Source organism: Macrotis lagotis, chromosome 8 (assembly GCF_037893015.1).
Source record: "Macrotis lagotis isolate mMagLag1 chromosome 8, bilby.v1.9.chrom.fasta, whole genome shotgun sequence".
Taxonomy (NCBI): domain Eukaryota; kingdom Metazoa; phylum Chordata; class Mammalia; order Peramelemorphia; family Peramelidae; genus Macrotis; species Macrotis lagotis.
The window spans coordinates 142,102,086-142,126,644 of NC_133665.1; the positions used below are offsets into that span (position 1 = coordinate 142,102,086).

Genomic DNA, 24,559 nt, shown 5'->3' on the forward strand with positions numbered 1-24,559 from the left:
TGCTATTAAATACAGAGCTCAGCTCTGTGGGGTACAGGTCATCTGGGGTACAGAGTGTTATCATAGGTAGAGTTCAGCACTATGGGGTACAAACATCCGGGGTACAGGATGCTACCATAGGCAGAGCTCAGCTCTGTGGGGTACAAGATGCTACCATAGGCAGACTCAGCTCACTGGGGAGCCCTGGGGGCCCTGACAGCCCAGTCTGCAGTTGTCACTAGGTTGATGACAAGCCCTTGCTTCACACAGCTTTGACCTAGGACAATAGAAAGTGATTATCAGGAGAAACACGTGGTTCCTGGCCGCCGAGGCTTAGTAACGATTGCTGAGAAACCAATTCTGGGGCAGAAATTGGATTTGGCTGGCTGAATTGATGGCCATGCCAAGAAAGGGGCTTTGAGGTTAAGTGACTTGCTTAAGGTCACAGAGGAGCTGGTCTGGGGCAGCTTTGGGGGCTGCTCAATAAGGGAACAAAACTCAGTAATTCTGGACTTTCAGAGATTTGCCTTTTAAAACTCCTTGGGATTGGGGAGCTGTGATAAGCAGCCCTGTTTAAATCCTGGGCCGTGTACTTGTGCCGCTTCGTCATTCTAATGAACAAAAGGGGGAAGGGCAGGATAGGCGAGTTAGTCAGTAAGCTTTTTGGAAGGGCCTACTGTGTGCCAGCCACTTATGTGGCTAAGCACTTGGGATCGAAATAAAGGAAAAACAGAGTCCGTGACCTCTAGGAGCTGGCTGCCAGAATCTGGGTATAAATTCCAGTTCTGTTGATACTATCTGTATGACCTTAGGCAAGATCTTTCTTTTAGCCTCAGTTTCCTTATTTGTCAAATGAGACAGCTGGATTAGATGATCACTAAGATCCCTTCTAGCTTTAAATTTATGATCCCATGACTTTCTTATGGTTTTAAGTTTATAATCTGCCTTGCCCCTGCTGCCCCACCCCACACTCATCAAAAGGAAGTTGGACCCTGGCAAGTAATGGGAGATAAGGTTATATAGCCAAGATCCAGATTATGGAGGGTCTTGAATTCCAAGATAAAGAAATTGGGCTTGATTTGAAATCTTGAAGGAAAACCCCCTTAAGTCTGTGAGCAGAAGAGGGGCATGAAGAAAATTCATCAGTATATTATACATTCAAATGGAGGTGGGGAATACAACAGGCATCTTGGTTGGGAGTCTGTTGTAGAAGGAGCATAGATTTAGAGCTTAAAGACTTTTGGGGTCATCTCATCCAATCCCCTCATTTTATTAATAAGGAAGTTGCCTCCTGAATGGATGAGCTACTCACTCTAAGTGAGAAATGCTCCAAAGTGGATGCAAACCCAGACCCTCTGGAGCCAAATCCAATCCCTACATCCTATTTCTTCCCCACCCCAACCCCTTAGTCTGAGAAACCTGTACTCAGTTGGTGATCTAGGAGAGGAGAGAAGGTTGCAAGAAACCCTGCAAAGACAGGAGCAATGGGACCTGACAAGCAAGTGGCTTTCTCTGGTGGGTAAGAAGAAGAGAGGAATAGGGAAGGGTTCACGTAAGACAGAATGAGAAGGTCTGGGGGTCAGAGACTTTGAAGTTAACGTGGATTCATGTCCTAAAAAAGACAAGCAAATCAAATACATCCTTCTCAAGTTCAGTGATAGCTCTCCCAAATATTTTAGATTCTTGGGAAATCCTAGCAAAGTTTCCTGGCTGAGGATTCATTGTCAGGACCTTAGGGAACCTGGGAGGGAATGGGGAGATTTGAGGGGTGTCCTTCCAGGAGAGATTCTGACCCCCCAACTCCTGCTGCTGCTGCTATAAAAGGGAGGAGGGGGGCAGCTAGGTGGCACAGTGGATAGAGCACCAGCCCTGGAGTCAGGAGGACCTGAGTTCAAATCTGACCTCAGACACTTTCTAATTACCTAGCTGTGTGGCCTTGGGCAAGCCACTTAACCCCATTGCCTTGCAAAAACCTAAAAAAAACAAAACAAAACAAAACAAAAAGAATGATGGCGGTTAATTGGGATATTGGGATATTGACTGTGAGGGTGGAAGTGTGGAAGGGAAATCATTGATCTGACTAAAGACATACCCTGCTTGAGATCAGAGAAGGAAAGGATGAGAGAGAGAGAGAGAGAGAGAGAGAGAGAGAGAGAGAGAGAGAGAGAGAGAGAGAGAGAGAGAGAGAGAGAGAGCCTGGAGCTTGGGAGCTGTGGCAGGCTGGGGTTTGGGCAAGGAAACTGAGGGAATAAAGTTTGACTGAGATCTTGAGCAACAGCATTGAGTTTTGGGAGAAGCCTGAGAAAAGAGATTGTCTGGACTTAGTGGCACATTCACTTTCTCACTTACTCACTCATTCATTAATTCACCTGCATTCATTCATGCATTTACCTTTATATATCCCCTTCACATATTCACTCTATTCAATTCATTCCCCAATTCATTCAAATGTTGACTGGACACTTACACAGTCCCCAGTTCTGCGCTAGGCAGGAAGGTAAATATTGAAGAATTGTAAGATATAGTCTTTGTTCTTGGAGAACCTCCACTTTATTAGAGGAGGCAAGATTTATTTGCATAGATATTTGTCAATATAAGGCCCTCCATATTTAATATTATATTAAATGTCAATGTAAAGAAATTTATTATGTATGGGAGAATCAGAGAGAGCTTCATGGAAGAGGAGGGATTTAAGAGAAACTTTAAGGAAGAGTAGGATTGGAATAAGCAAAGGTTAGAAAGAGAATGATTATTTCCAGTGGCCCCTTGATAGACGGTAAGCCCCTTAAGGGCAGAGATTATTTCATTTTTGCATTTGTTATCTCCAGCATCTAGCCCAGTGGTAGGTATTTCATAAATACATGTTAGGTGCTTCATTTAGAGTCAGAAATTGAATGACTAATGTCTGGAGCACAGTGAGGAGGTGGACCCAAATGGAGTGGAAGATGGATGTTGGGGAACAAAGGGAGATAAGATTGGTCAGGGCAAGTGGAGCCAGATGGTGGAGGATTTTGAATGCTAAGCAAAGATGAAATGCAATCAGGTTAAACCCAGGAGAATGTAAACACCTTGAGGATAGGGGATGTTTCAAATCTGTATTTGCAATCCTGGTGCCTTGCTACTTGATAATTGTCACTTGAAATGATTTGAGATGAATCAAATTAAATACTAGCTCCAAGAAGAAGGAGAAGGAACCCATTTCTTCCCTGAAAAGAACTGTGACTTCCCCCAATTTTTCCTTAGGAGTATCTTACCTGGCTGTCCAGTCCCAAGAAGATGAGCATCATGAAGAACAAAGTAGCCCACAGAGGAGAAAGGGGCATCATGGTGACTGCCTTGGGGTAGGCAATAAAGGCTAGTCCTGGCCCTGGAAACAAGGAAAAAACATGATCATGTGGTCCACCTCCCCTCTCCCACCTATAGAGCTATCCCTTTTGTGCACATCAGAGAAATTCCTGCCGAGCTGCTGGCAAGAGGAGGAAATCTGGGAGGGGATAGTTATGAGAAATTATCATTCCAGATTATTGACTGGACTTTAATTCGGTTTGTTAGTTCCATGTGGGAGGTTGAGATGTGATCCAGTTATGGATTAGGAAAAGAGGAATTAGAATTAGGGAAGTATTGCACAATGAAAAGAGCCCTGTATCCACTATCAGAAGATGAACGATTAAATGCCTATAACTACCCTCTATAATCTACCTATTGAATTATGGTGTGAGTGATGAAACCACTCTCTAACTCTTAGTTTCTTCACCTATAAAATGAGGTGGTTGAACTAGGTTTGACATAGTGTAAAACTATTTAACAATTAAAGTTATCCAGAAATAGAGGGGTTTTCCTTGGAAGGAATCCATTGGTTCCCCACTCTTGGAGTCTTTGAGCAGCTAATATGTCCCAGACACGCTCTAAGGGCTTGGGGATATAAAGAAAGGCAAAATACAGTCCCTGCTCTCAAGGAGCTCACCTGGCCACGTTATAGAAGAGATTCTTTTTCTGGTATGAGTCATACTAATAATTAATGACAATAATTTTTTTTTTTTGCAAAATACTTATTTATCTCATTGGATCCTCATGACAATCCCATGAGACAGATTTATTTTATAGATGCAGTAACTGAGGCTTATAAAAGTGAAGTGACTTTTCCAGGATCTCACAGCTAGTTAAATCTTAAAGGTAGGATTTAAGTTCAATTCTTCTTAACTCCAACATCTTATTCATTATGCCACCTAACTGCTTACCAAGGACATTTGCAAGTCTAAAAATCTCTGATTTTGTGACTAAATAATCATGAGGTCTTTTCTAGCACCAAATCTATGTTCCTCATGATTTCATTTCTTTTCCTTTTCCTTTAGGGGGTTGGGGAGACTCTAATTTTAGTCAATTTTTTAGAGTGAGTGGAATTTTGAAGTGTCTTCTATGAATTTCCATCTTTCAAAGAAGGATTGTGCGAGGGCAAGAGGCAGAAAGAATGAACCCAGACAAGAAAGGTAGAGGAGAGGGATCTTAATAGGTTAGCTATGGAGAAAAGTCATGTACCTGTGGCCCCCAACACTAATGTCCTTTTTTGTAAATATGTTTGCAATACTGCTTATGACAGGTTATTCATGAAATCCTATAAGCTCCATGCCAGAAAACAACTTGGGGTCACCCAATCAATGCTTTGTTCTATGCTACCACTTTTCCATCACCCACTTACAATTTAAGAATTTAAAGCTGGAGGAAAACAAGATAACAATTTTTTTAAAAAATCTCTGCTGAATTAGAATGGGCCCCTAAGACCAGAAAGTCCAACACTCCATCAGCATGTATCTCTTAACTGTGTAATGGACTGAACCAAATGAAATGACTTTGTTTGGCTAGAGAATTATTCTTCCTTTTCTTAAATGGAGGGTAAAACCCAGGAGGGTTATCTCCTTATTCACACTGAGCTAAATGAGGCAAAGGCAGCTGGTAACATGGCGCCACCCAGTGGGTTTTGGCATCACCCAGAAGGATGGTTGGCAACAGTGGAGGTGAGATTCCCCAGAGTCTTTTGTCTCCTGCCTGTACAGATCTCCTGCTCCTAGCATGTGGTTTTGTGGTGTTTCGCAGGCCTCTCTCCCTCACTTCATTTCTTAATTAATTGCCATCCTTCTGCAATTAACCCCATCTCCTCCACTTTAACCTGTTTATAAAAACCAAATCATTTTTATAGAACCCCTTGGGAGCAGGGATTGCTTTTTGTTTTTCTATCTTGAGCACTTAGTACAGTACCTATCATGTAACACATGCTTAATTTTTTGATTGACTGTTGAACATTTACAGGTGTGTGTGTGTGTGTGTGTGTGTGTGTGTGTGTGTGTGTACTATATGTAGGAAAGGAGGAAAAGAAGAAGTCAGAAATGTACAGTAAAGAGAGCATGTAATGGAATTTGGAGACTAGGGGTTGTACCCAAGCTCTCACTGCTGTCTATATGATCTGAGTCTTATTTCCAGGTCTCAGTTTCTTCCTTGGTTCAATGAGGGGTTGGACCATTGTACCAGATGATAGTGGTAGTTGTGTCATTAGTGAAGATGATGGTAAAAATGGTGATTGGTGAAAGATATCATAGTATACCAGTTATAGTCAGAAAACTCTCAGTTTGAATACTTACCAGTTTTATTAACCTGGGCAAGTCACTTAACCTACCTAGATCTCAGTGTCCTAATCTATAATATGAAGGAATTGGACTTGAATGTTGTATGTGTGCCTACATATAACTGGTAAGTAGTATGAAAAATGTCATATAGATGCTAGTCATCATCAATATATTAAAGGTAAAAGACATACCCTTTCTTTTCCCTTTTTTTTTTGGAGGCAACCAGTGTTAAATGAATTACCCAGGGCCATACAACTATTAAGTGTAGAGGCTAGAGTTGAACTCAGATCCTTCTGATTCCAGGGCCAATACTTCCCCCCATACTCCTCCATTTTTATAGACATTGACATCCCACTAAGATTTAAGGTATTCTATCTTATTGGTCTTCATCATTTCTGGTTCTTTTCTCCAAGCAAACATACCTGATTCTGCTACCTCGGCAATGGGCACTCCCTGTTCATACGCCATGAAGCCAAGGACAGAGAAGATGGCAAACCCAGCCACAAAGCTGGTACCACTGTTCAGACAGCACAGCATAATGCAGTCTCTGGAGAAGAGAAGGAAGAGGCATTGGATAGCTTTCAAACCATAACAGTGTAGACGTTGATCCATACAGGGAGACCCCAGGATTACTTATTTGTGAACGTGTTGGTGACAAGAACAATTCACATTTAGGTAATGCTTTGTAATATACAAAGCACGTTGGTCCCCACGGCTTGGTCAAGACACCCGATATCTGGGGGCGGCTAGGTGGCACAGTGGATAGAACACCGGCCCTGGAGTCAGGAGGACCTGAGTTCAAATCTGACCTCAGACACTTAATAATTATCTAGCTGTGTGGCCTTGGGCAAGCCACTTAACCCCATTGCCTTGTAAAACAAAACAAAACAAAACAAAACAAAAAAATAACTAAGGCACCCGGTATCTGGATGAGGAATTAGTATTAAAAGAGACTTGCCCACAGTACTTTGAAATCAGAACAGTTCAAATTCTGCCTCTTTCTCTCCCTGTGTAACCTTGGGCAAGTCAATTTATCTCTATAGGCCTCAGTTTCTTTATCTGTTCAATGGAGCAGTTAGATGAGATGGCCTCTAAATCCCCTTCCAACTCAAAATCTTTTACAGTTTCTAAGTATCAGAGAGATTTGCATCAGTCTTCTGCCTCCCAAGTCTAGCTCTTTCTCGCATATGGGCGGCTAGGTGGCGCCAAAGTATATGGAGAGACAGGTCTGTGCCCGGAAGATGACCCTCCCCCCCAAAATTAAAATTTGATTTCAGATATTTTCTGTGTGACCCTGGACAAGTCACTTAAAGCCTTCTGCCTCAGTTTCCTCACCTGTAAAATAATGATAATAAAAATAACACCTAACTCCCAGCATTGTTGGGAAAATCAGCTTGAGATAAAATTGGCACATAATAAGAGCTATCCAGATGTTAGTTCTTATTTTTAATCTCCACTATACAGGGTAGCAACAATTTCCTGTTTTCCGGCAGACTATGATCATCAAAACACCACCATTTGCTCAGTATTTTATATTTCGCTAGGCTCTTTCTCTTATTTAATGATAATAAAACTTGGGGTTTTTTTGAGGCATAGGGTTAATTTACAAGGAACTGTCATTTGATTCTTGCAACAGTCTTGGGAGAGAGGAAGGGTCATTGCTGTGATTCTCATTTTACAGATGAAGAAACTGAGGCTCAGAGAGATGAAAAGAGTTGCCCAAGGCCACATGGAAAGGAAAAAGTTAACTAGGACCAGAGAAAGCAACTGATCCCTAAATTCACTGCTTTAACCTTTCAGCAACCCAATGGCATAATAAGATTGAGGATTCTTCCTACTATCTGGACAAGTACTGCTGAGACTAAGAAAGATTCAATGCTTTGCCCATTTCCTCTGAATTTTGAAACTATAAAAAATGGAGCATAGACAGCCAGCAGCAAGAAGGGAAAGAAGCCAGTTCTACCTGGTCTCACACCCTGGACCATGAGAAACTAGGGAAGAAGAATATGGAGGAAGTCCTATGCTCTCCCACATTTTTCTCTAAAAGAGAACTAGAATTCCTAAAGTTTTTCAATGATATTATTTAGCACAAAATGCAGGGTGGTATTGGGGTTGGAGGAAGCCCTAGGTTTGGCATTAAAAGTTCTCATCCCACCTCTTCCAGTTTCTTATTATGTGGTCCTGGGAAAATCAAAATCACTTCTCTTTCCTTTCTCAATTTCCTCATCTCTAAAATGGGGGTGATGATTCTCAGCTTTGAGGTACTGTGATTTCTTATAGAAAAATGAGTCACTATCATCATACATGATTAGAAAGCATCTCAGTTGTTCTTTTGACCCAACCAAACTGGCCTTTTGATGTTCCTCACAGATGGCATTGCATCTCGGACATCCCTGTTTTGCATGCATTGTTCAATTCACTTGCATGTCATGGAATCACATCCTTGATGTCATAGTCTTCTTTTAAAATAAAAGACAAGCAGCATAAGCATCCCCCCCACCAATATCTGGAAATCATTCTCTTCACTTTTTTCTCTTAGAAACTCTAATATTCTTTCAACCTCCAGTTCAAACACCTCCCTTAAATGAAGACTTTCCTGATTTGTCAACCAGTGCCTCCTCCCTTTTTCGAACTGACCTTGTATTTATTTCCTATATATGTTTTATAGTCTTCTAGATATATTGTCTTCCCTGAAAGAATGTAAACTCCTTGAGGACAGGGGCCTATTTCATTCTTATATTTTCATTTCTAGTACATCACATAGTGTCAAATAAATACTTGCCACTTAATAAAGTCCTCTTAATTGAATTATGGGATTGGACTGCCCAAGGATAGAGAAAACACATTAGACTAGTTCTTGACATGAGTCCATGAACCTTCAAAGATTTAATGAGCAAATCTCAGGAAGTCTGTGAACTTGGATGGTTAAAAGGGAGTCTTTGTTTTTGCTAAATTATTAGCCATTCCTTCAATTATGATTTTTACTTTCTGAAAAGGGGTCTGCAGGCTTTCTTGTGGACCAATAAAAAGGCCCATGGCGCAAACAAGGTTATGAACATTAGGATCTCATTTCTGTGGGTGGAGTTCAGAGAGTTCCAGGCACCTCTATGGAATCAGAGTGAGAGCTGAATGGGACCTTAGAGGTCATTGAGTCTAACTGCTCATATTACAGAGGACTCTGAGACTAAGAAAGATTGAGTGATTTACCCATAGCTGAGCTAGGTGCAAATGCTGCCTCAGATATTCACTAGCTATGTGAGCTTGGATAAGTCACTTAACCCCTCTATGTTCATTTTCCTTGCTTGTAAAATGAATTGTTGGAATTAATGGCTCTGTATTTACAATCTAAGGGACCTCAGGGTGGAGGAATGAGAGAAAGATGTAGAGAGGCAAAGGAAGGAGGAATGAGAGAAAGATGTGGAGAGGTGAAGGAAGGCATAAATCTAAGAAGGAGGCCTTCAGGGCAATGAGTAATCAGCAATAGGTTCAACTGATGCAGAAATGTTCTTATGCTATTCATTTTTGCAAATCCCCAAGGTGAGGGATTCCATCTCTGAGAAACCATTTCCCTGAAATAGTGGTTAAGAGAGGAACTTGATTATTGCAAGGAAATGGAAGTGAGCTTTCAACCTTCACTGTGGAGATCTGAGATCCCTTTAGCTGTCCCCCAAGGGAGGCTGTGCAGGGCAGCACAGTCTGAGGTTGTGCTGAAAGAAAATTGAAGGAAAGGAATGTGGGATATTGAGTAGGAGAGTCAATATAGTGACTCCAAGTGTTACTTCACTCTGTGTTTGGATTTCAGGCATTCATGGAAGCCAGACACCCTATTATAATGAGCAAGAGAAGACCTGAAAATTGAATGATGGCTTGTGGGCTGGCAGCCCTATCCACAAGCCTGGAGAAAGCTTTCTCTGAAAACAGTTGGAGTTTGATTGAGGTGCAAAGTCAATGACAATAAAGAAGGTCAGAGTAGAGACACCAAGATAGAGTAGAAAGTATTTGTTTGGAGTCACAGAATCCCATCATTTTAGAAGTGAAATGGGGTCTTGGCACCTTAACCAAACCAAATAAGACCTCCTTCCCCCTACTCCTCTCAGATGAGAGTCCATCCATTCCCACTGAATGATAGCTTCCACTTTTGGGAAATTTCTCTAAACTGTGATTGACCTTTTTGCATCTCCTATCTGCTGCTCCTAATTTGATCCTCTGGATCCAAGCAAAACAAATCAAATTCCTCTTTCCATAGGACAACCCATTTAAATCATTGAAGATAGCTCTCTGTGAGACTCCTCAACTTAACATCCCTAGTTCCGTCAAAATATTCTCATATGACATGGATTTGAGGTCCTTCACTATCTTAGTTTCCCTCTCCTTATCAATATCCTATTCAAAATGTGGGACTGAACTCCATTGAGATCTGACCAGAACAGAGAACAGAAGGATATTTACCTCCTTATTCCTAGAATAAGCTTCTTTTAATGAAGCCCAAGACTTGATTAACTGTTTTGCTGGCTGTTAAATCACACTGGGAATGGAGGATGACTCCACTACTAAACATAGAAAAGTCAAACTAGGTCAGTTAACCTATCAGGACCTCAGTTTCCAGAATTGGACTTAGTGATTGGACCAGTTTTTACCAATCTTCAGAGCCTGCAATCTTATTTTTCTTATAGCTAGTAGGGATCATTTTTGAACCTATTTCCTGGAACAAAGGAAGGAACTGGCCCTAAGCTCCTAAAAGGCTCTTTTCTCTGCCTTTGTCCATCCTGGACTAATCTCCCTCCTGACTGAGAATTGATTTAATCCAATCCAGTTTTTGAAAAAGCATTTATTTAGCATCTTCTATCCCAAGACATCATGCTCTGTTCTGGGACACAAGCACAAAATGAAAACAATCCCTTTCTTCAAGGATTCAGTCACTCACTCACTTAGCATTTATTAAGCTATTGTGCCAGACTCTGATCTGAAGATACAAAGAAGGACCAAAAAAATGCTAGGTCTTAAGGAGCTGGGAGTGGAGGTGGAAGGACAGAGAGGATATATAATATGTAAGGAGATAAATATATATATATATATATATATATATATATATATATATATATATATATATATATATATGATTTGAGGAGTGTGGCAACACTCACCATTGGGGGATTAGAAAATGTTTACTGTGGAATATGGTAAAGATATTGCTGTTCTGAATTCTAAAAGGCAGAGATGAAAAAGTGTATTCTAGGAAGGCAGGGTGGATTGTATGAAGGTAAAGATGGGGATGGAGTGAGTTTGGGGTGGGTGGCAAATAAGTAATTGGTGCAAAAACAGAGTTCATAAAGGTGAAATATGTGAAATTGGAGCCATACTGTAAAGACTTTTAAATGAATCGCTATACAGTTCGTAATTTATTAAGTGGCTGTGGGGAGACATGGAAGTTTCTTGAGCAAGGATATGACATGGTCAGAATTTTGCCTTAGGAAGACAATAGTTAACATTTCCATACTTCAAGGCTTGCAAAGTGTTTTATAAAATTATTTTGGTGAATGGGTGAAGGTTCAATTGAAGTGGACAGAGTCTGGAGACCAGTAGTGAAATTTAGAGTCTCTTGGGGTAGCCGAAGCAAGAAGTGAGAGAGGTTACCCTATTCTCTTGACTCTGTTACCACAGTTGGTGGATATCCATGTGGATGATGTAAAAGAGGTTTCTCTGGATAAGTGTTTTCTATATAGTCATCTAATAAGTCAGAACCCAGGTTTCATAATTTGCAGATCAAAGCATTTTTCTACTAGGATCATTCACTCTCTCAATCATTGTATAGCAAAAAAGACCCTGAACTTGGAGTCAGGGAGCCTGAAAATCTGTGTTCTTTTCTCAATTCAGTCCATAATTAACTGAATCTTTTGGAAAGTCCGTTTTCCTCTCTGGCCCTCAGTTTCCTCACTTGAAAAAAGGGGGTTGGGTTAGCAGAATCATTATTTATTTTTTTTAATGTGTTCTGACCCCTGATTCAAAATTTATGAACTACCAACAATACTCATGCATAAAGCTATGTGGAATGTTATAAATATGGTTCTTTTACAACCCCATTAATATATTTTCTCCCACACATAAAATATGAACAGAAATAGCAGATTAATTTATCTATAAGATTATGATATGCTGCTTTTTATTGATGTTACAAAGGAGAGCTTTACTTTGGTAGGATCTGAATTGGATGATCTTGTTCATGGAGTATTTTTGGCTACAGCTAATATTCTGGTTTTACTAAAATTTGGGAATTTACCTTCTCCTGCAGAAGGATGAAATTAAATACTCTGCTGATAGATAAATGAAAGGATTGTGAGACAGAAATAAGCATATAATATTCCCAACTAGCAGATGTCTTATACTTACTAGGTATATGCTCACAGCTATATTACTTAATGTCTCTAAGCCTCCATTTCTTCATTTGTAAAATGAGCATAATTATACTTGCACTACTTCTTTCATAGGGCTGCTAAAATGGAAGAAGTATAGAAGCAAATGGGAGAAAAGAATCAGACATCAAATTCGTGGTTAAATTTTTAAGTAACTTAAGTGTTCTTGTGTCTGAATCCTACTCTTCCACTTGTCATGTGTAGTAATTTTAGATATAAAAATATAATATAAAATAATTTTTAGATCTAAAAAAGAATTAATTTCTCTATTTTTGCTCCCAAATCTCCCTATCCTTATCCTCCATGTCTTTATAGACTTGGTAGAGTATTAGAAATAAAAGGAATTTTGCAGAGGATCAAGTTTGATCCCATTATTTTTGATGGGGAAACTGAGTCCCATAGAAGGCAAAAGACTTGCATTGAGTCATATCTCCAGCCAATGACAGATCTAGAAGACCCAAGTTACATCAAGCTGCTTTTATAGTTCCACTTAAAATGTTTCAAGGTCCAAAGTATCCTTTAGACAAATTTTTTAAAAACTCTGGAGTGGTTTTTTTCATTGTTCTTTCCAGTTCTAAATTACTCTGATTCTGTTTCCCAAAGAGGAATTCCTGAAATATTTTATACCTATGCAGCTCAGCTAAATGAATAACTTATAACAATACTCATTGACCTAAATTCTGCCACAGATGATCAATTTGTCTTAATCCAATAAACATTTATCAAATATCTTAGGTTCATACTAGATATTTAAAAAATTGTAATAGACCCTTCCCTCAAGTTATTTGCATTGTGATTAGGGATTGAGCATATATTCACAAGTAAGCAGAAAGGAAACCGATGCACACAGCCATACATACGAATTAGTTTTAAGAGGGGGAAATGCTCATGTCTGTAGGTATTGGCAATATGTCAAAGGGAAGGTGGTACCTGAGTGTGCTTTGAAGGTTAGGGAAATGAGAAGAAATCACATATCAGAATGAAGGAGGGGACCATGAGCATGCAAAAGAGCAGGGGTGAAAGGTAAAATGTTCTATATGAGCAATAGCTTCATGACACAGTTTGACCAGGATGAATAGTCTATAATGGGGAATAAAATTTGCAGGAAGAATGCAAAATAAGTAAGAATAGAACTGATGTAGCTCTGAATCCTCGTTGATTTTGCCTCTTACTTTAAAGACAGTAAGGAGTCTATATATTTCTTCAAAAGGGAAGTGTCATGGTTATAGAAATATGATTTGGCAGCTATGCAAAAGATGGGTTGGAGAAAAAAAGGCATTGAAGGCAGAAGACTAATGGGGAACAGGCTACTACAATAGCTCAGGTAAGAAAGGATGAGAAACTGATCTGGAATAGAATCTAAATGAGTGGGGAGAAGGTGATGGATTTGAGTGAGATTATGGAGGTGGTATGGTCACAGGATATAGGTGGGGTGAGGGAGAGAGAAAAATGAAGGGTGATTCCAGTGTTGTGAACCTGGATAACTCTAAAACTCCAAGGTCAAAGAGAAACATGTGAGTCATGGTGCTAGAAGGGTGATGGGTGTCAACAGAAATGGGGAAACTTAGAGGAGACTTGGATTTATTATTTTATAAAAGTCAGTAGTGTTACTTTATAGTCATGCGCTAAAGTTTTAAAGTATTATTTCTAGCATTTGGACTCAAATTATAATGCCATCCATTTGGTTCTACTTCTTTATTGTTTCACTAGGTTGCTTTTCTATTTGTTCTGTTCTTTAAGAAAAATTATGGCATTAAAATTTTTTGCAGGAGATTCTTTTTATTCGACAAAATGGGTTTAAAAATACATTGTTATTGCTTTTCCTTGTTTTTTTTTAATCACGTGGATTTCCCCTGCATCCTTCCTCTTCTCTTTCCCCAGAGAATATGCCTCATTTGATTCTTTTGCACTTGAATGGTCTGCTCTTTTTCTTTCTAACACCCAGCATCATAACTCTGAATAAGGAAAGAAAAAAATTCCACTCAAATGAGTGAAAATGACAGAAAAGGATTTTGCCTGTCGACCTGGGTTGTAAAGACAAAAGAATATTCATGAAAGGAAGAGACAGGGCAGTCACATGGGCAGAATAGTTACGTCTAGCTGATTCTGGGAATATAACACCTTTTGAGCTTGTAGAAGGAAAAAGCCAAGGTCAGAGTCTGCCAGTTCATGGTCAAGACATCAAAGGATGTTAATGTCCCCTTTTCCTTTCCTCTTTTCCCATCTCTGTCTGCATCCCACATCACCATCTTGGTAATCCTGTCTTTTACCTTAAGCATATAAGAGTATTATTTTGACAAGGCATCCATTAATTCCACCAAATTGTCCAAGGGGATAAAGACACAAAAAAGGTTAAAAAATATCTCCTTGAGGGTAAGGATTTCCTCTTATTCATCTTTGTGGCTAGTCACACAATGTAGTTAGGTATCTCAATGGATAGAGTCCTGGATCTGGAATAAGGAATAACTGAGTTCAAATCCTATCCCAAATAACTCATTTGACCCTGAACAAATCACTTAAACTTCTTTTGTCTCAATTTCTTCAACTATAGAATGGAGATAATAACAGCACCTACCTTTCTTGGCTGTCTAGAGGAAAAATGAGATAGTATTTGGTAAGCGCCTTACAACCATTCAAGTACTGTATAAATCCTAGTTATGATGATTAGCTTTAAACTTATTTTATTACTACAATATATTCATTTGATATAATAAATGCATTTATAGTTCATTAATTATAATCTATGATAATTTATTGATAACATTAAATGTTCTATTGAGTTGAACTAAACAGCAGAAATAAGATTAAACTAGATAATAATACCTAATTCCCAAACTTTTCACAATCTATTTTGTAGTTATCCAAAGTTTTTTTTATATTTTTTTGCAAGGCAATGGGGTTAAGTGACTTGCCCAAGGCCACACAGCTAGGTAATTATTAAGTGTCTGAGTCTGGATTTGAACTCAGGTACTCCTGACTCCAGGGCTGGTGCTCTATCCACTGCACCACCTAGCCACCCCTTTATCCAAAGTTTTAATGTGATTTTGAGGACTAGTTGACATAGATTCTGATGCACCCCACACAAGGAGTATTAGAAACTACCCCAAAACTTGAAACATAGGTCAATAGTAGAGGCTGCTCAACCATACTATTATGCTTGGACTGTCCACATGAAGTATAGTCAATCCTATGTGATATGAAGTTAATAATGCCCACTTTCTTAATGACATTACTGAAAACAGAGCATTCTTTCCTGCCAAGTTCTCTTTTTCTACAAAGAAACTTCATCACACTTCACCATGGAGGAGACAAAAGGGGGGCTCATTTCCCAAGGCAGTAAGCACATTTTTCAAGCACAAATTGGTCCTCTCTAAACTGCCTGTGTATCCTTTAGGAGAGAATCCAGAGGATGACTTCTCACACTCAAGAAACTATTTGTCATCAAGATATTGAAATGTCATTCATACTCTCCTTTTAAGCTCAGTCCCTTGTTCTTTTAGTCAAATTCAGAAACCAGAGGAACCCAGAGTCAGACCTACTGATTAAGTTCATCTTTGTCATTGAAATATAAAGCAAGAAAATTCAGTCTTCACTGAAGACTCTGGAAACGACCCTATAGCATGAAAGATGTTATGAATAAAATTGGAGGTTCTGTTTGGGGGTAGCATGAGAGACTTACCTGTAGCAATTGTTATTATAATTGTTGTAACTTCCCAGTGCTGTCAAGCATCCAAGGCAGATGGCATAGGAGAAAAAGATCTGAGTTCCAGCATCTACCCAGACCTGCAGAAAGAGATCACAGGAGTCACATAGAGGAGAAATTAGACAGGAGGGAAAACATGAAGAGATGTTGCTTCTTGTTTGTCTCCCTGGAAAACCAGGTAGGACTGGAATTGGAAAATATTCAGATAGTGGATGAATCCATTAAGAAAATCAAATGTGTGGTTCTTGGGTTGGTTTAATAAAATCAAACATCTCAAATAATTTTAATTGACTTCCTACTAAATCACAGAATTTTTAGAATTGGAAGATAACTGAAAGTCCAAATCTTATTGAAAATATGAATTCACTGCATTTTATTCAAAACACTGCTTGATCACTTCCATTGAATGATAAATTGTTACTTTGCAACAGCTTCAATTATATATATATATATATATATTCATTTGAATACTTTTCCTTTTCTGTAATCAATGTTGCCATATACTCATTCATTCAACAACAAATATTCATTAAGCATCTACTGTATGCAGAGAATTTGACCAGGTACAACATGACACATAACATTTAAATAAAACATAATCACTGCTCTAACAGAGTTTACAGTTTATTAGAGAAGAAAAGAATTTAAAATATGTTGTTATGATATAAAATATTATATGTGACTTAGAGGGATATAGAAGGGCAAGGGTCTAGTCATGGAAGCTTCTTGGAGGAGGAGATATTTGAACTGAACTTTAAAGAATTAGGCAAAATTTAACTGTTAAAGTAGAAGAGGGGAACATGCTAGGTATAGGAAGAAAACACATACATAAAAATGTATAAATGTATCACTTATTGGGGTGGCTAGGTGGGTCAGTGGATAGAGCACTGGTCCTGGAGTCAGGAGGACCTGAGTTCAAATGTGACCTCAGACACTTAATAATTACTTAGCTGTGTGACTTTGGGCAAGCCACTTAACCCCATTGCCCTGCAAAAACCTAAAAAAAAATGTATCAATTATTTAAGGGAACGTGAGTGATCCGATTTGACTAGAGTATAGAGTAAGTATTTGGAAAGGAATTATAAAGAAATTAGGTTGAAAAGCTGTAGTGCCCAGCTATGAAGAACTGTGAATGTTGAACAAATAAATTCTAACTTTTCTGAATGGGTAAAAGGGAATTATAGAGATGGTTAAGCAGAAGACCATCATGGCTAGAGTTTATTCATAAGAAAAATTAGTTTATCTAGCATGAATATGAAGCCTGGATTATCAGAGAGGGAGAAACCAGGGAGAAGAGCTATTCGAAAGAATTCTATTTTGATAAGGACACTTGTTACTAGCCACTTGAATTATGGAAGTGATAGCAAGGGAAAGAGAAATGCATGGATATGAAAACATTAATACAGAGAAGAAAGGAAGAGGTAAGAATCAAAGATAACAGTGAAAACAATGTGCTGCAATGAATAAACTACTGTATTTAGAATGAGAAAGTTCTCAGCCTCAGACATTTGATATACGACACTAATAAAATAGTTTAACATTTCTGTGCCTTTAACATTTCTGTGCCTCAGTTTACCAATATCTAAAATGGGGGTTGAACTTGATGGCCTCTATGATTTCTTCTAACTCTAAACTGCTAATGCTTAGAAAATGGGAGGCTGAATAAGCAGTAGTTTTTTCTGGCAGAACCAGTTAATTCAATAGGAAAGGTTTAGGGGATAAAATAGTAAGTTTGGTTTTGAACATGTAGAGTTTAAGGGACTGGAGGAACATCAAGGTGGAGGTGTAAACCTGAAGTACTGAAGAGAGAAATCAGATTTGGACAATGAAAGGGATACATTTATAGAGGTGAAGGGCAGCTAGGTGGTGCAGTGGACAGAGCACTGGCCTTGGAGTCAGGAGGGCAGGAGTTCAAATATGACCTCAAACACTTGACTCTTTCTAACTGTGTGGTCTTGGACAAGTTACTCAACCCTGACTGCCTCACATCCAGGATCATCTCCAATCATCCTGATGCAGTTATTACCACTGGATCCAGATGGCCCTGGAGGAGAAAGTGAGGTGACCTAGCACTCAAATATCCCTCACTCAAATCCAAATCATGTGCTTGCCATGACATCACCTCCCTGATGTCATCATCTTCTTTGCAAATGAAGGACAAACATTAGACATGAGCTATGAACATGCTATTAGGCACCAATGATACCAAAATGAAAATGAAGCAATCCCTGTCCTCAAGAATTACATGCTCACAAGAATTCCACTGGTGAAAACAATGCATATAATTCAATCTACACAAAAGAGATGGCAACTGAATATATTGTTTCAAGGCAGTTAGATGCCAAACAACTAAGGAGGTCAGGATAGACTTTGTATAGGAATTGCAGCTTGAGTTTAGATCTGAAGAAAACTGGGGATTTCAAGAGGCAAAAGTGAAGAGGGAGGGTACTGGAGTATAGTTAATGCAAAGGTACAGAGTTTGGGAGATGGAATATCACATGTGGAGAACAGTAAATAGTTTGGCTGGACAAAAGAGCACATGAAAGAGAGTAATGTGAAATAAGTTTAGGAAGGTAGTAAGCTAAAGGCAGACTGCAGGGCTTTAGATCCTAGAGACAACAAGGAAACACTTGATCTTTGTGAGCAGGGGAGCTACATGGTCTAACTTTAGGGATATTAATTTAACAGTTATGTTGAAGGTGGATTGGAGACAGGAGAGGTTTGACACAAGGAGAGCAATGAGAAAGTTAGTGTAGGCAAGAGGTGGTAAGAACTAGGGAAGTGTTTATAGGAATAGAGAAAAGCAAATAGATGCAAGAGTTGTTGTGGAAATTTAAATGAGTCAATCGACAAACATTTATTAAGCACTTTAAGGCTGTTAGGTGGCATGGTGAACAGAGTGCCAGCCCTGAAGTTAAGAGGACCTGAGTTCAAATCCAATCTTAGACATTTAATAGCTGTGTGACCTTGAACAAGTCACTTAACCTTGGTTGCCTCGCATCCACGGCCATCTCTAGTCATCCTGATCTATATCCGGTCAATGGACCCAGATGGCTCCAGAGGAGAAAATGAGGCTGGTGACTTAGCACAGTAACCTCCTCACTCAAATCCACTTCACATGCACCCTGGTATCACCTCCTTGATGTCATGGTCCTCTTTGAAAATGAAGGACAGACATCATCACTAAGCATCTACTATATATTAGATTGTACAGTGGATAGAGTGTTGTCTTGGAATCAGGAAGGCTTATCTCCCTGAATTCAAATCTAGTCTCAGATTGTAGATGTATGATCTTTACAAGTTGCTTAACCCTGTCTGTCTCAGTTTCCTCATCTGTAAAATGAGCAGGAAAAAGAAATAGCAAACCACTCTAGTATTTCATCTAAGAGTAGGGCATGACTGAAAACATTAAACAATGGAAACAACAACATGTGACAGACATTGTTCTAGGTCAGGAAAATTAAGAAAGGCCAAAGGTCTAAGGATGACCTGGCATTCATACATATATATACGTATGTATGGGATGAGTTACATGATAGAGGTGATAGTGACTCTGAGGTTGTGTGACTTTAGATAAATGGAAAGATGGTAGTATCCTCAACAGAAAGAGAGAAGTTAGGAAGAGGGAAAATGATGAGTTATTTTGAATGTATTGAGTTTGAGATGTCTATAGGACATTAAGTTAGAAACTTCCAATAGAGATGTGGATCTGAAGTGCCAGACATACACCTGATATTTAAAAAAAATTGTTGATTAATTAATTGATTGAAGTTCAGAGGACAGGTCTGGGCTACAGACAGAGACCTGGGAATCATCTTCCTATAAAGATTGGAATTGAAGCTATAGGAGTGAATGGGATTCCTTAGTGTAGATTCTAGAACTTGTGTAGAGAAAGGGGGGTGCAACCTTGGGGAGGAGATCCACATTTTGAACATAATAAAGAACGAGGAAAAGAGACAGAGCAGCAATGGTAAGAGAGAAATAGGAGCAGAACTGAGTTTGATGACTCTAAAGTACAAGGAAACCACTATTTAGCATAATGTTCAGTTGTGCAAATATTATAAGGATTGTAACTGAGAAACCCAAGTTAATTTTGTTCATTAAGAGGTCATTGATATTCTATGAGAGGATAGTTTTTGGAAAAAAGTCAGATGGCATGACTTTGAACAGGAGGAGGTTGCGAAACAGTCAAGCTATAACAAAACTTCTTAGGGTAGAGACAACCTTTCCCCCGAAGTTAAATGATGAAGACAAAGATGGGATGATAGCAGGATAGGTTAGATGGCTCAAGAAATACCTATTTAGGAATTGGGGAGACTGAGCATGTGAATGGACAAATGTAGATAGAGTATGTAGAAGCCAGTAGAGAGGCTAAGAATGAAGCTTCATGAGAGAGGGGAAAACTACTGGGGCAAGTCTGGAGGTGGAATAGGATTAAGGAAGAAGGGTTCACTTTAATGATGAAGAAGGAGGCATCTTTTATCCTGAGAGAGAAATGGAGAGAGAATGGATGACAATCCAGAGAAGTTTGGGAGGGGGAAAGTGGGGAAGCATGCTACCAGTCTCCTGCCAGAATGAGACATAGCTTTTCCAACATACCAATGAAGGAATGGCTTTTATTTATCTATGCATATTTACTTAAACATTTTTTTTCCTTTTTTTCTCAACTAGGGGGTAGGGAGGGGAAGAAAGAGAAAATAAATTCTTATCAATTGAAAAGATATATAAAAATAAAATAAAAAAACCAGGGCATTTTATCATATGATGTCAACTTATGGAAGATTGCCTTCCATATCAGGGCACAACATTGGGCACTGAGAGCTGTAAAAGGATAGAAGAGTTTGCTCAGTTGCTGAAATCATTCTAGGCTGAGAAGTGAAGTGATCAGTTCAGTAATGTCAACTGGTCCTAAGAACTTTTCCCAAAGCCAATTTTATATAATCATGTGAGAGACTACCAGTTATCGTTTTTCTTTTTTATGCAGGATTTTTAAAATTAAATATTTATTCTCATTTTGTACAATAATGTTTTTTATGCATTAATAAAATATTCTTGTTTAAGAGTAAACAAACGTTACTTTATCACTCAAGTGAGTCAATATTTATGGGGGGGGTACCAGTTATCATTTTGTCCAGTTTTCTTAATCTTTTGTGTATCATGGACTCTCTCTGGTGGTCTGGTGAAGACTATGGATTTCGTTTAAGAATAATATTTTGAAAAAAAGAATAATATTTTGAAATGCATAAAATAAATTTGCTGACATTATAAGATTATAAAGGACACAAAATTTAGTGAAAATAAAGCTACATTTTTCCCATCAAAATTCACAAACACACTGAAGTCTCTCCATAGATCAGGGTGCAAGGATGCTAGGTTTAGAATACCTGATCTAGTCCAACATTCTCATTTAACAGTTGAAGAAACTGAGGCTCACAAAGGGAAGCATCTTGTTCAAGGTCAAACCATGTTAGGGAGATGAAGCTTTACATGTTATTAAAGAAAGCTTTGGTCTTAAGACTATTTGATATTTTTGTGGTTTAGAAGAAGCCTTGGCTCTTCCTTGGGGATTAAATGGTTCCGGGGCTGTCACGCTAAATCTAATAAGGCCGACTACCTCTCAAAGAGAGAGAAACTGGGTAGCCGAAACTCATTGACAGACAAGTTGTTTCACAGGATTGGGCACTTTCAAAACTCTGCACACAGCACAGGTCAACTGAAAAAAGGGTTTCTTAGTTCTCAATAACAGCCACAAAAGTTGAAGGAAAAAAACCAAACCCCAACAACCATGGAAGCTAGGTCAGCAGTTGGGTCAGTCCCTGTTCCCTCAGCTGTACCTCTACTTGGTGAATGGGGGGCGTTCCAGCAGTCAGAGCCTTGGCCTGTCCACACTCCAGGGTTACTCCAGTTCTAACTACGGAACTGAACTGCATGGGGATGGAATGGTGGAAAAGAGCTTCTCTCCAGATGGGAGAGGGAGAAAGTCTGAGTATCTATTTTGCTTTGAGGAGGCAATGGGACTTCATGGACCATTTTGCTGTAACTTATTCTGGGGGGTGCTTCCAGTTCTTTGTAGGGTCTGTGGTGGAAATAGCATTGGATTGGGAATGAGAAGATCAAATTCAAATCTAGGTTCTGCTACATACATTTGTGTTCCTTGGACAAATCCCTTAAATCCTCTATCTTTTTTTCCTTGTTCGTAAAATTAAGGAATTGACCAAGATAATCTCTATGGCTCTTGCAGTTCTAAATCTTATGATTTTATATGGAGAATAAGAATTATAACACATTGACATAGTAATTTATAATTGTGAATTAATATCCTGCCAAAATCTCATTTGATTCTTACAATCACCCAATGGAGTCATGAAATACACACTGTGATACGTTCATTAGGGACTTGCCAAGAACTGCTGATAGTCACACGAATATTATATTTGAACTCCTCAAGCCTTCATATTTCTAGGCACTCATCTGTGTCTAGCTTGTTTTCCTTATTAGATGTATCCATTAAGACCAAAAATTGTTTTGTTTTCTGTTGACTTCTCCCCAACTCCATGATGCCTTTTCTTCTTCATTTCTCCCTTTCCTTCCTTTCTCTTCCTATATTCTCTTTTTAAATAATCTGTCTTCTTCCATGGCCCTACTCAACTGTCAGCTTCAAATCTTTTTCATTAGTCTTGATGTTTTTCTTACACTCTAGATTTGTGACTCCAAGTTCCCACTAAACATACTCATCAAGATGTCTCAATGGGACTTCACAATCAACACAGATGTTCATTAGAATTCAAAAAAAAGTCAACAAACTAGAACCATGGAGAGAATCCAATAAGAGGAAATTTAATATGGGAAATGTACACTTGAACTGGGTAAATTTGGTTGCAAAAGTACAGAATGGGGAGCAAGATGTGGCTACACAGCAATTTAAATGAAAAAGATGAATGAATGAAGAAATCATTTATTAAATACTGTGTGACTGAATTCTGTGGGTACAAATAAAAATCAAAGGCAAATCTTGCCCTCAAGGAGCTTACAGTATAAAAGGTAGTCAAGTCAATTACTGTACACACACACACACACACACACACACACACACGGCAGACTCACAGACTCAGAGAATCCTGTCTCTGAAGCAATTCACTGTCCAATGGAGGAGATGACTGACATTCAAACAGCAATGAACAAATGAGATATATAAAAGTCATATGAATAAATTGAAACTAAACAGGGAGATGAAAACACTAGCTTTAAGAAGGGTTGGGAAAGGATTTTAACTAGCACAAGAAGGAAGTCAACAAGCAGAGAAGAGGGAAGAGAGAATTCCATCACTGTCAAACAGTCAATGAAAATGCAAGGAATTGGTTGATAAAGTATTAGGAGTGAGATTTTTCAAGAAGGCCAGTGTTACTGGATTAGAGAATACATGGAATGGGATAAAATGTAAGAAGACAAGCTAGGAATGAACTAGATTATAAAGACCTAAAAGGCATACACATATACAATGAATGGATAGATGAATGAATGAATGAAAATAGCAAATATTACGAGCTTTGTGTGTGTGTCAATCACTGTATTACTAGATGGAAATAGAAATAGAACAAGAAAGATAGTCCCTATCTTCAAGAAGCTTACTTTCTAATAGGAGAAGACCAAACAATGAGAATTGTGACCAGGTGGGGTATTTTGATCTGGAAAAATCATAGGGATGATGAATTGATTTGTAGAATAATGTATGGACATGTCTTGATTTCATTTCTGCTCCCACAGCAAGAGTTGGAAAGTATGGTGGGGTGGAGAAGAAAGAAGACAAAACAGAATGTATGAAATGGCATGAAAACAAAGTATGAGTGCACAGTGTTGAGTTGGGGGCCAACTAGATAATGCTTATCTGTCCAGCATAGTACTGGGGTTGAGCACAATAGCTTGAAGAAAGTTGATCTTAGAGTCTATTGAGTATGAGTCAGGTTAGATATGGTAGGTATTTAGTGATATCCCACAATGAACACTCACCATCAACAACATTCTTATCCTTCTTCCCTTTATTTCATTTCCAGGTCCTAGCCGTCTGTCTATTTGGGATACTTGATTGCTCATAGAGCTTGGATGAGATCAGTCACCAACTCTATTCTGGTGAAATGGAGGACCACTAGACCCAGAGAGGTTGGCAGGGCATTATCACCACTTGACTTATCATTATACTATCCTAATATGGGTTCAGATTCTAATTCAGCTACTTACTGGGTGACATTAAGGAAGTCATTAAACCTATCTAGCCTTCAGTTTCCTCACATGTACAATATGGGAGAGCAACTGGATGATTTGTAAGATGCTTTCTAACTCTAGTATTCTATTCTACAAGCTTCTTTCTAATCATATCCAAATGGAATCTTGTGTTTAAAGAACAGAAGAAAACTCATAATTCAGGAAATGTCAAAAAAAACCCCAGAAAAAATGGAATGTATAGAGGACTGAACTTTGAGCCAGGAAGACCTGGATTTAAATCCCATTTCAGTCACTTGCTAGCTGTATGAGCTTGAGCAAATCACCTAACCTCTTTGTGCCTCAGTTTCACTCATCAATAAAGTGAATGGCTTGGTAGTTGAATGCCTTTAAAGTTCTTCTGGTTCTAAATTTATGTGACCAAACCCTTTGATATACATATAGTTGACTTCTTCAGCTGTTGGTCCATCAAGTGACTTCTGTCAATCAAAGAATCTATAGATATTGATTGAGTGATTACTCCATCCCCTACCTTTGCTAAAATATATTGGGTAGAATCAAAAAAAATATGATAAGATTTTCTAAGCGAATTAACATCAGATTGCTATGTAGGGAGATTACCACCAGTTCAT

The 24,559-nt window shown here is 38.7% G+C and overlaps 1 protein-coding gene across 1 annotated transcript in view; it reads right to left on the reverse strand.

The window, feature by feature from the left end:
• Nucleotides 1-24,559, reverse strand: part of SLC6A11 (solute carrier family 6 member 11) — a 170,669-nt gene that overhangs the window by 16,681 nt on the left and 129,429 nt on the right. Inside the window, exons 7-9 of the mRNA XM_074198567.1 lie at nt 15,687-15,790; nt 6,020-6,144; nt 3,234-3,346 (exon numbers count right to left, since the gene is read on the reverse strand). Of these exons, the coding sequence (XP_074054668.1) occupies nt 3,234-3,346; nt 6,020-6,144; nt 15,687-15,790 (342 nt within the window). The remainder of the gene's footprint in view (nt 1-3,233; nt 3,347-6,019; nt 6,145-15,686; nt 15,791-24,559) is intronic.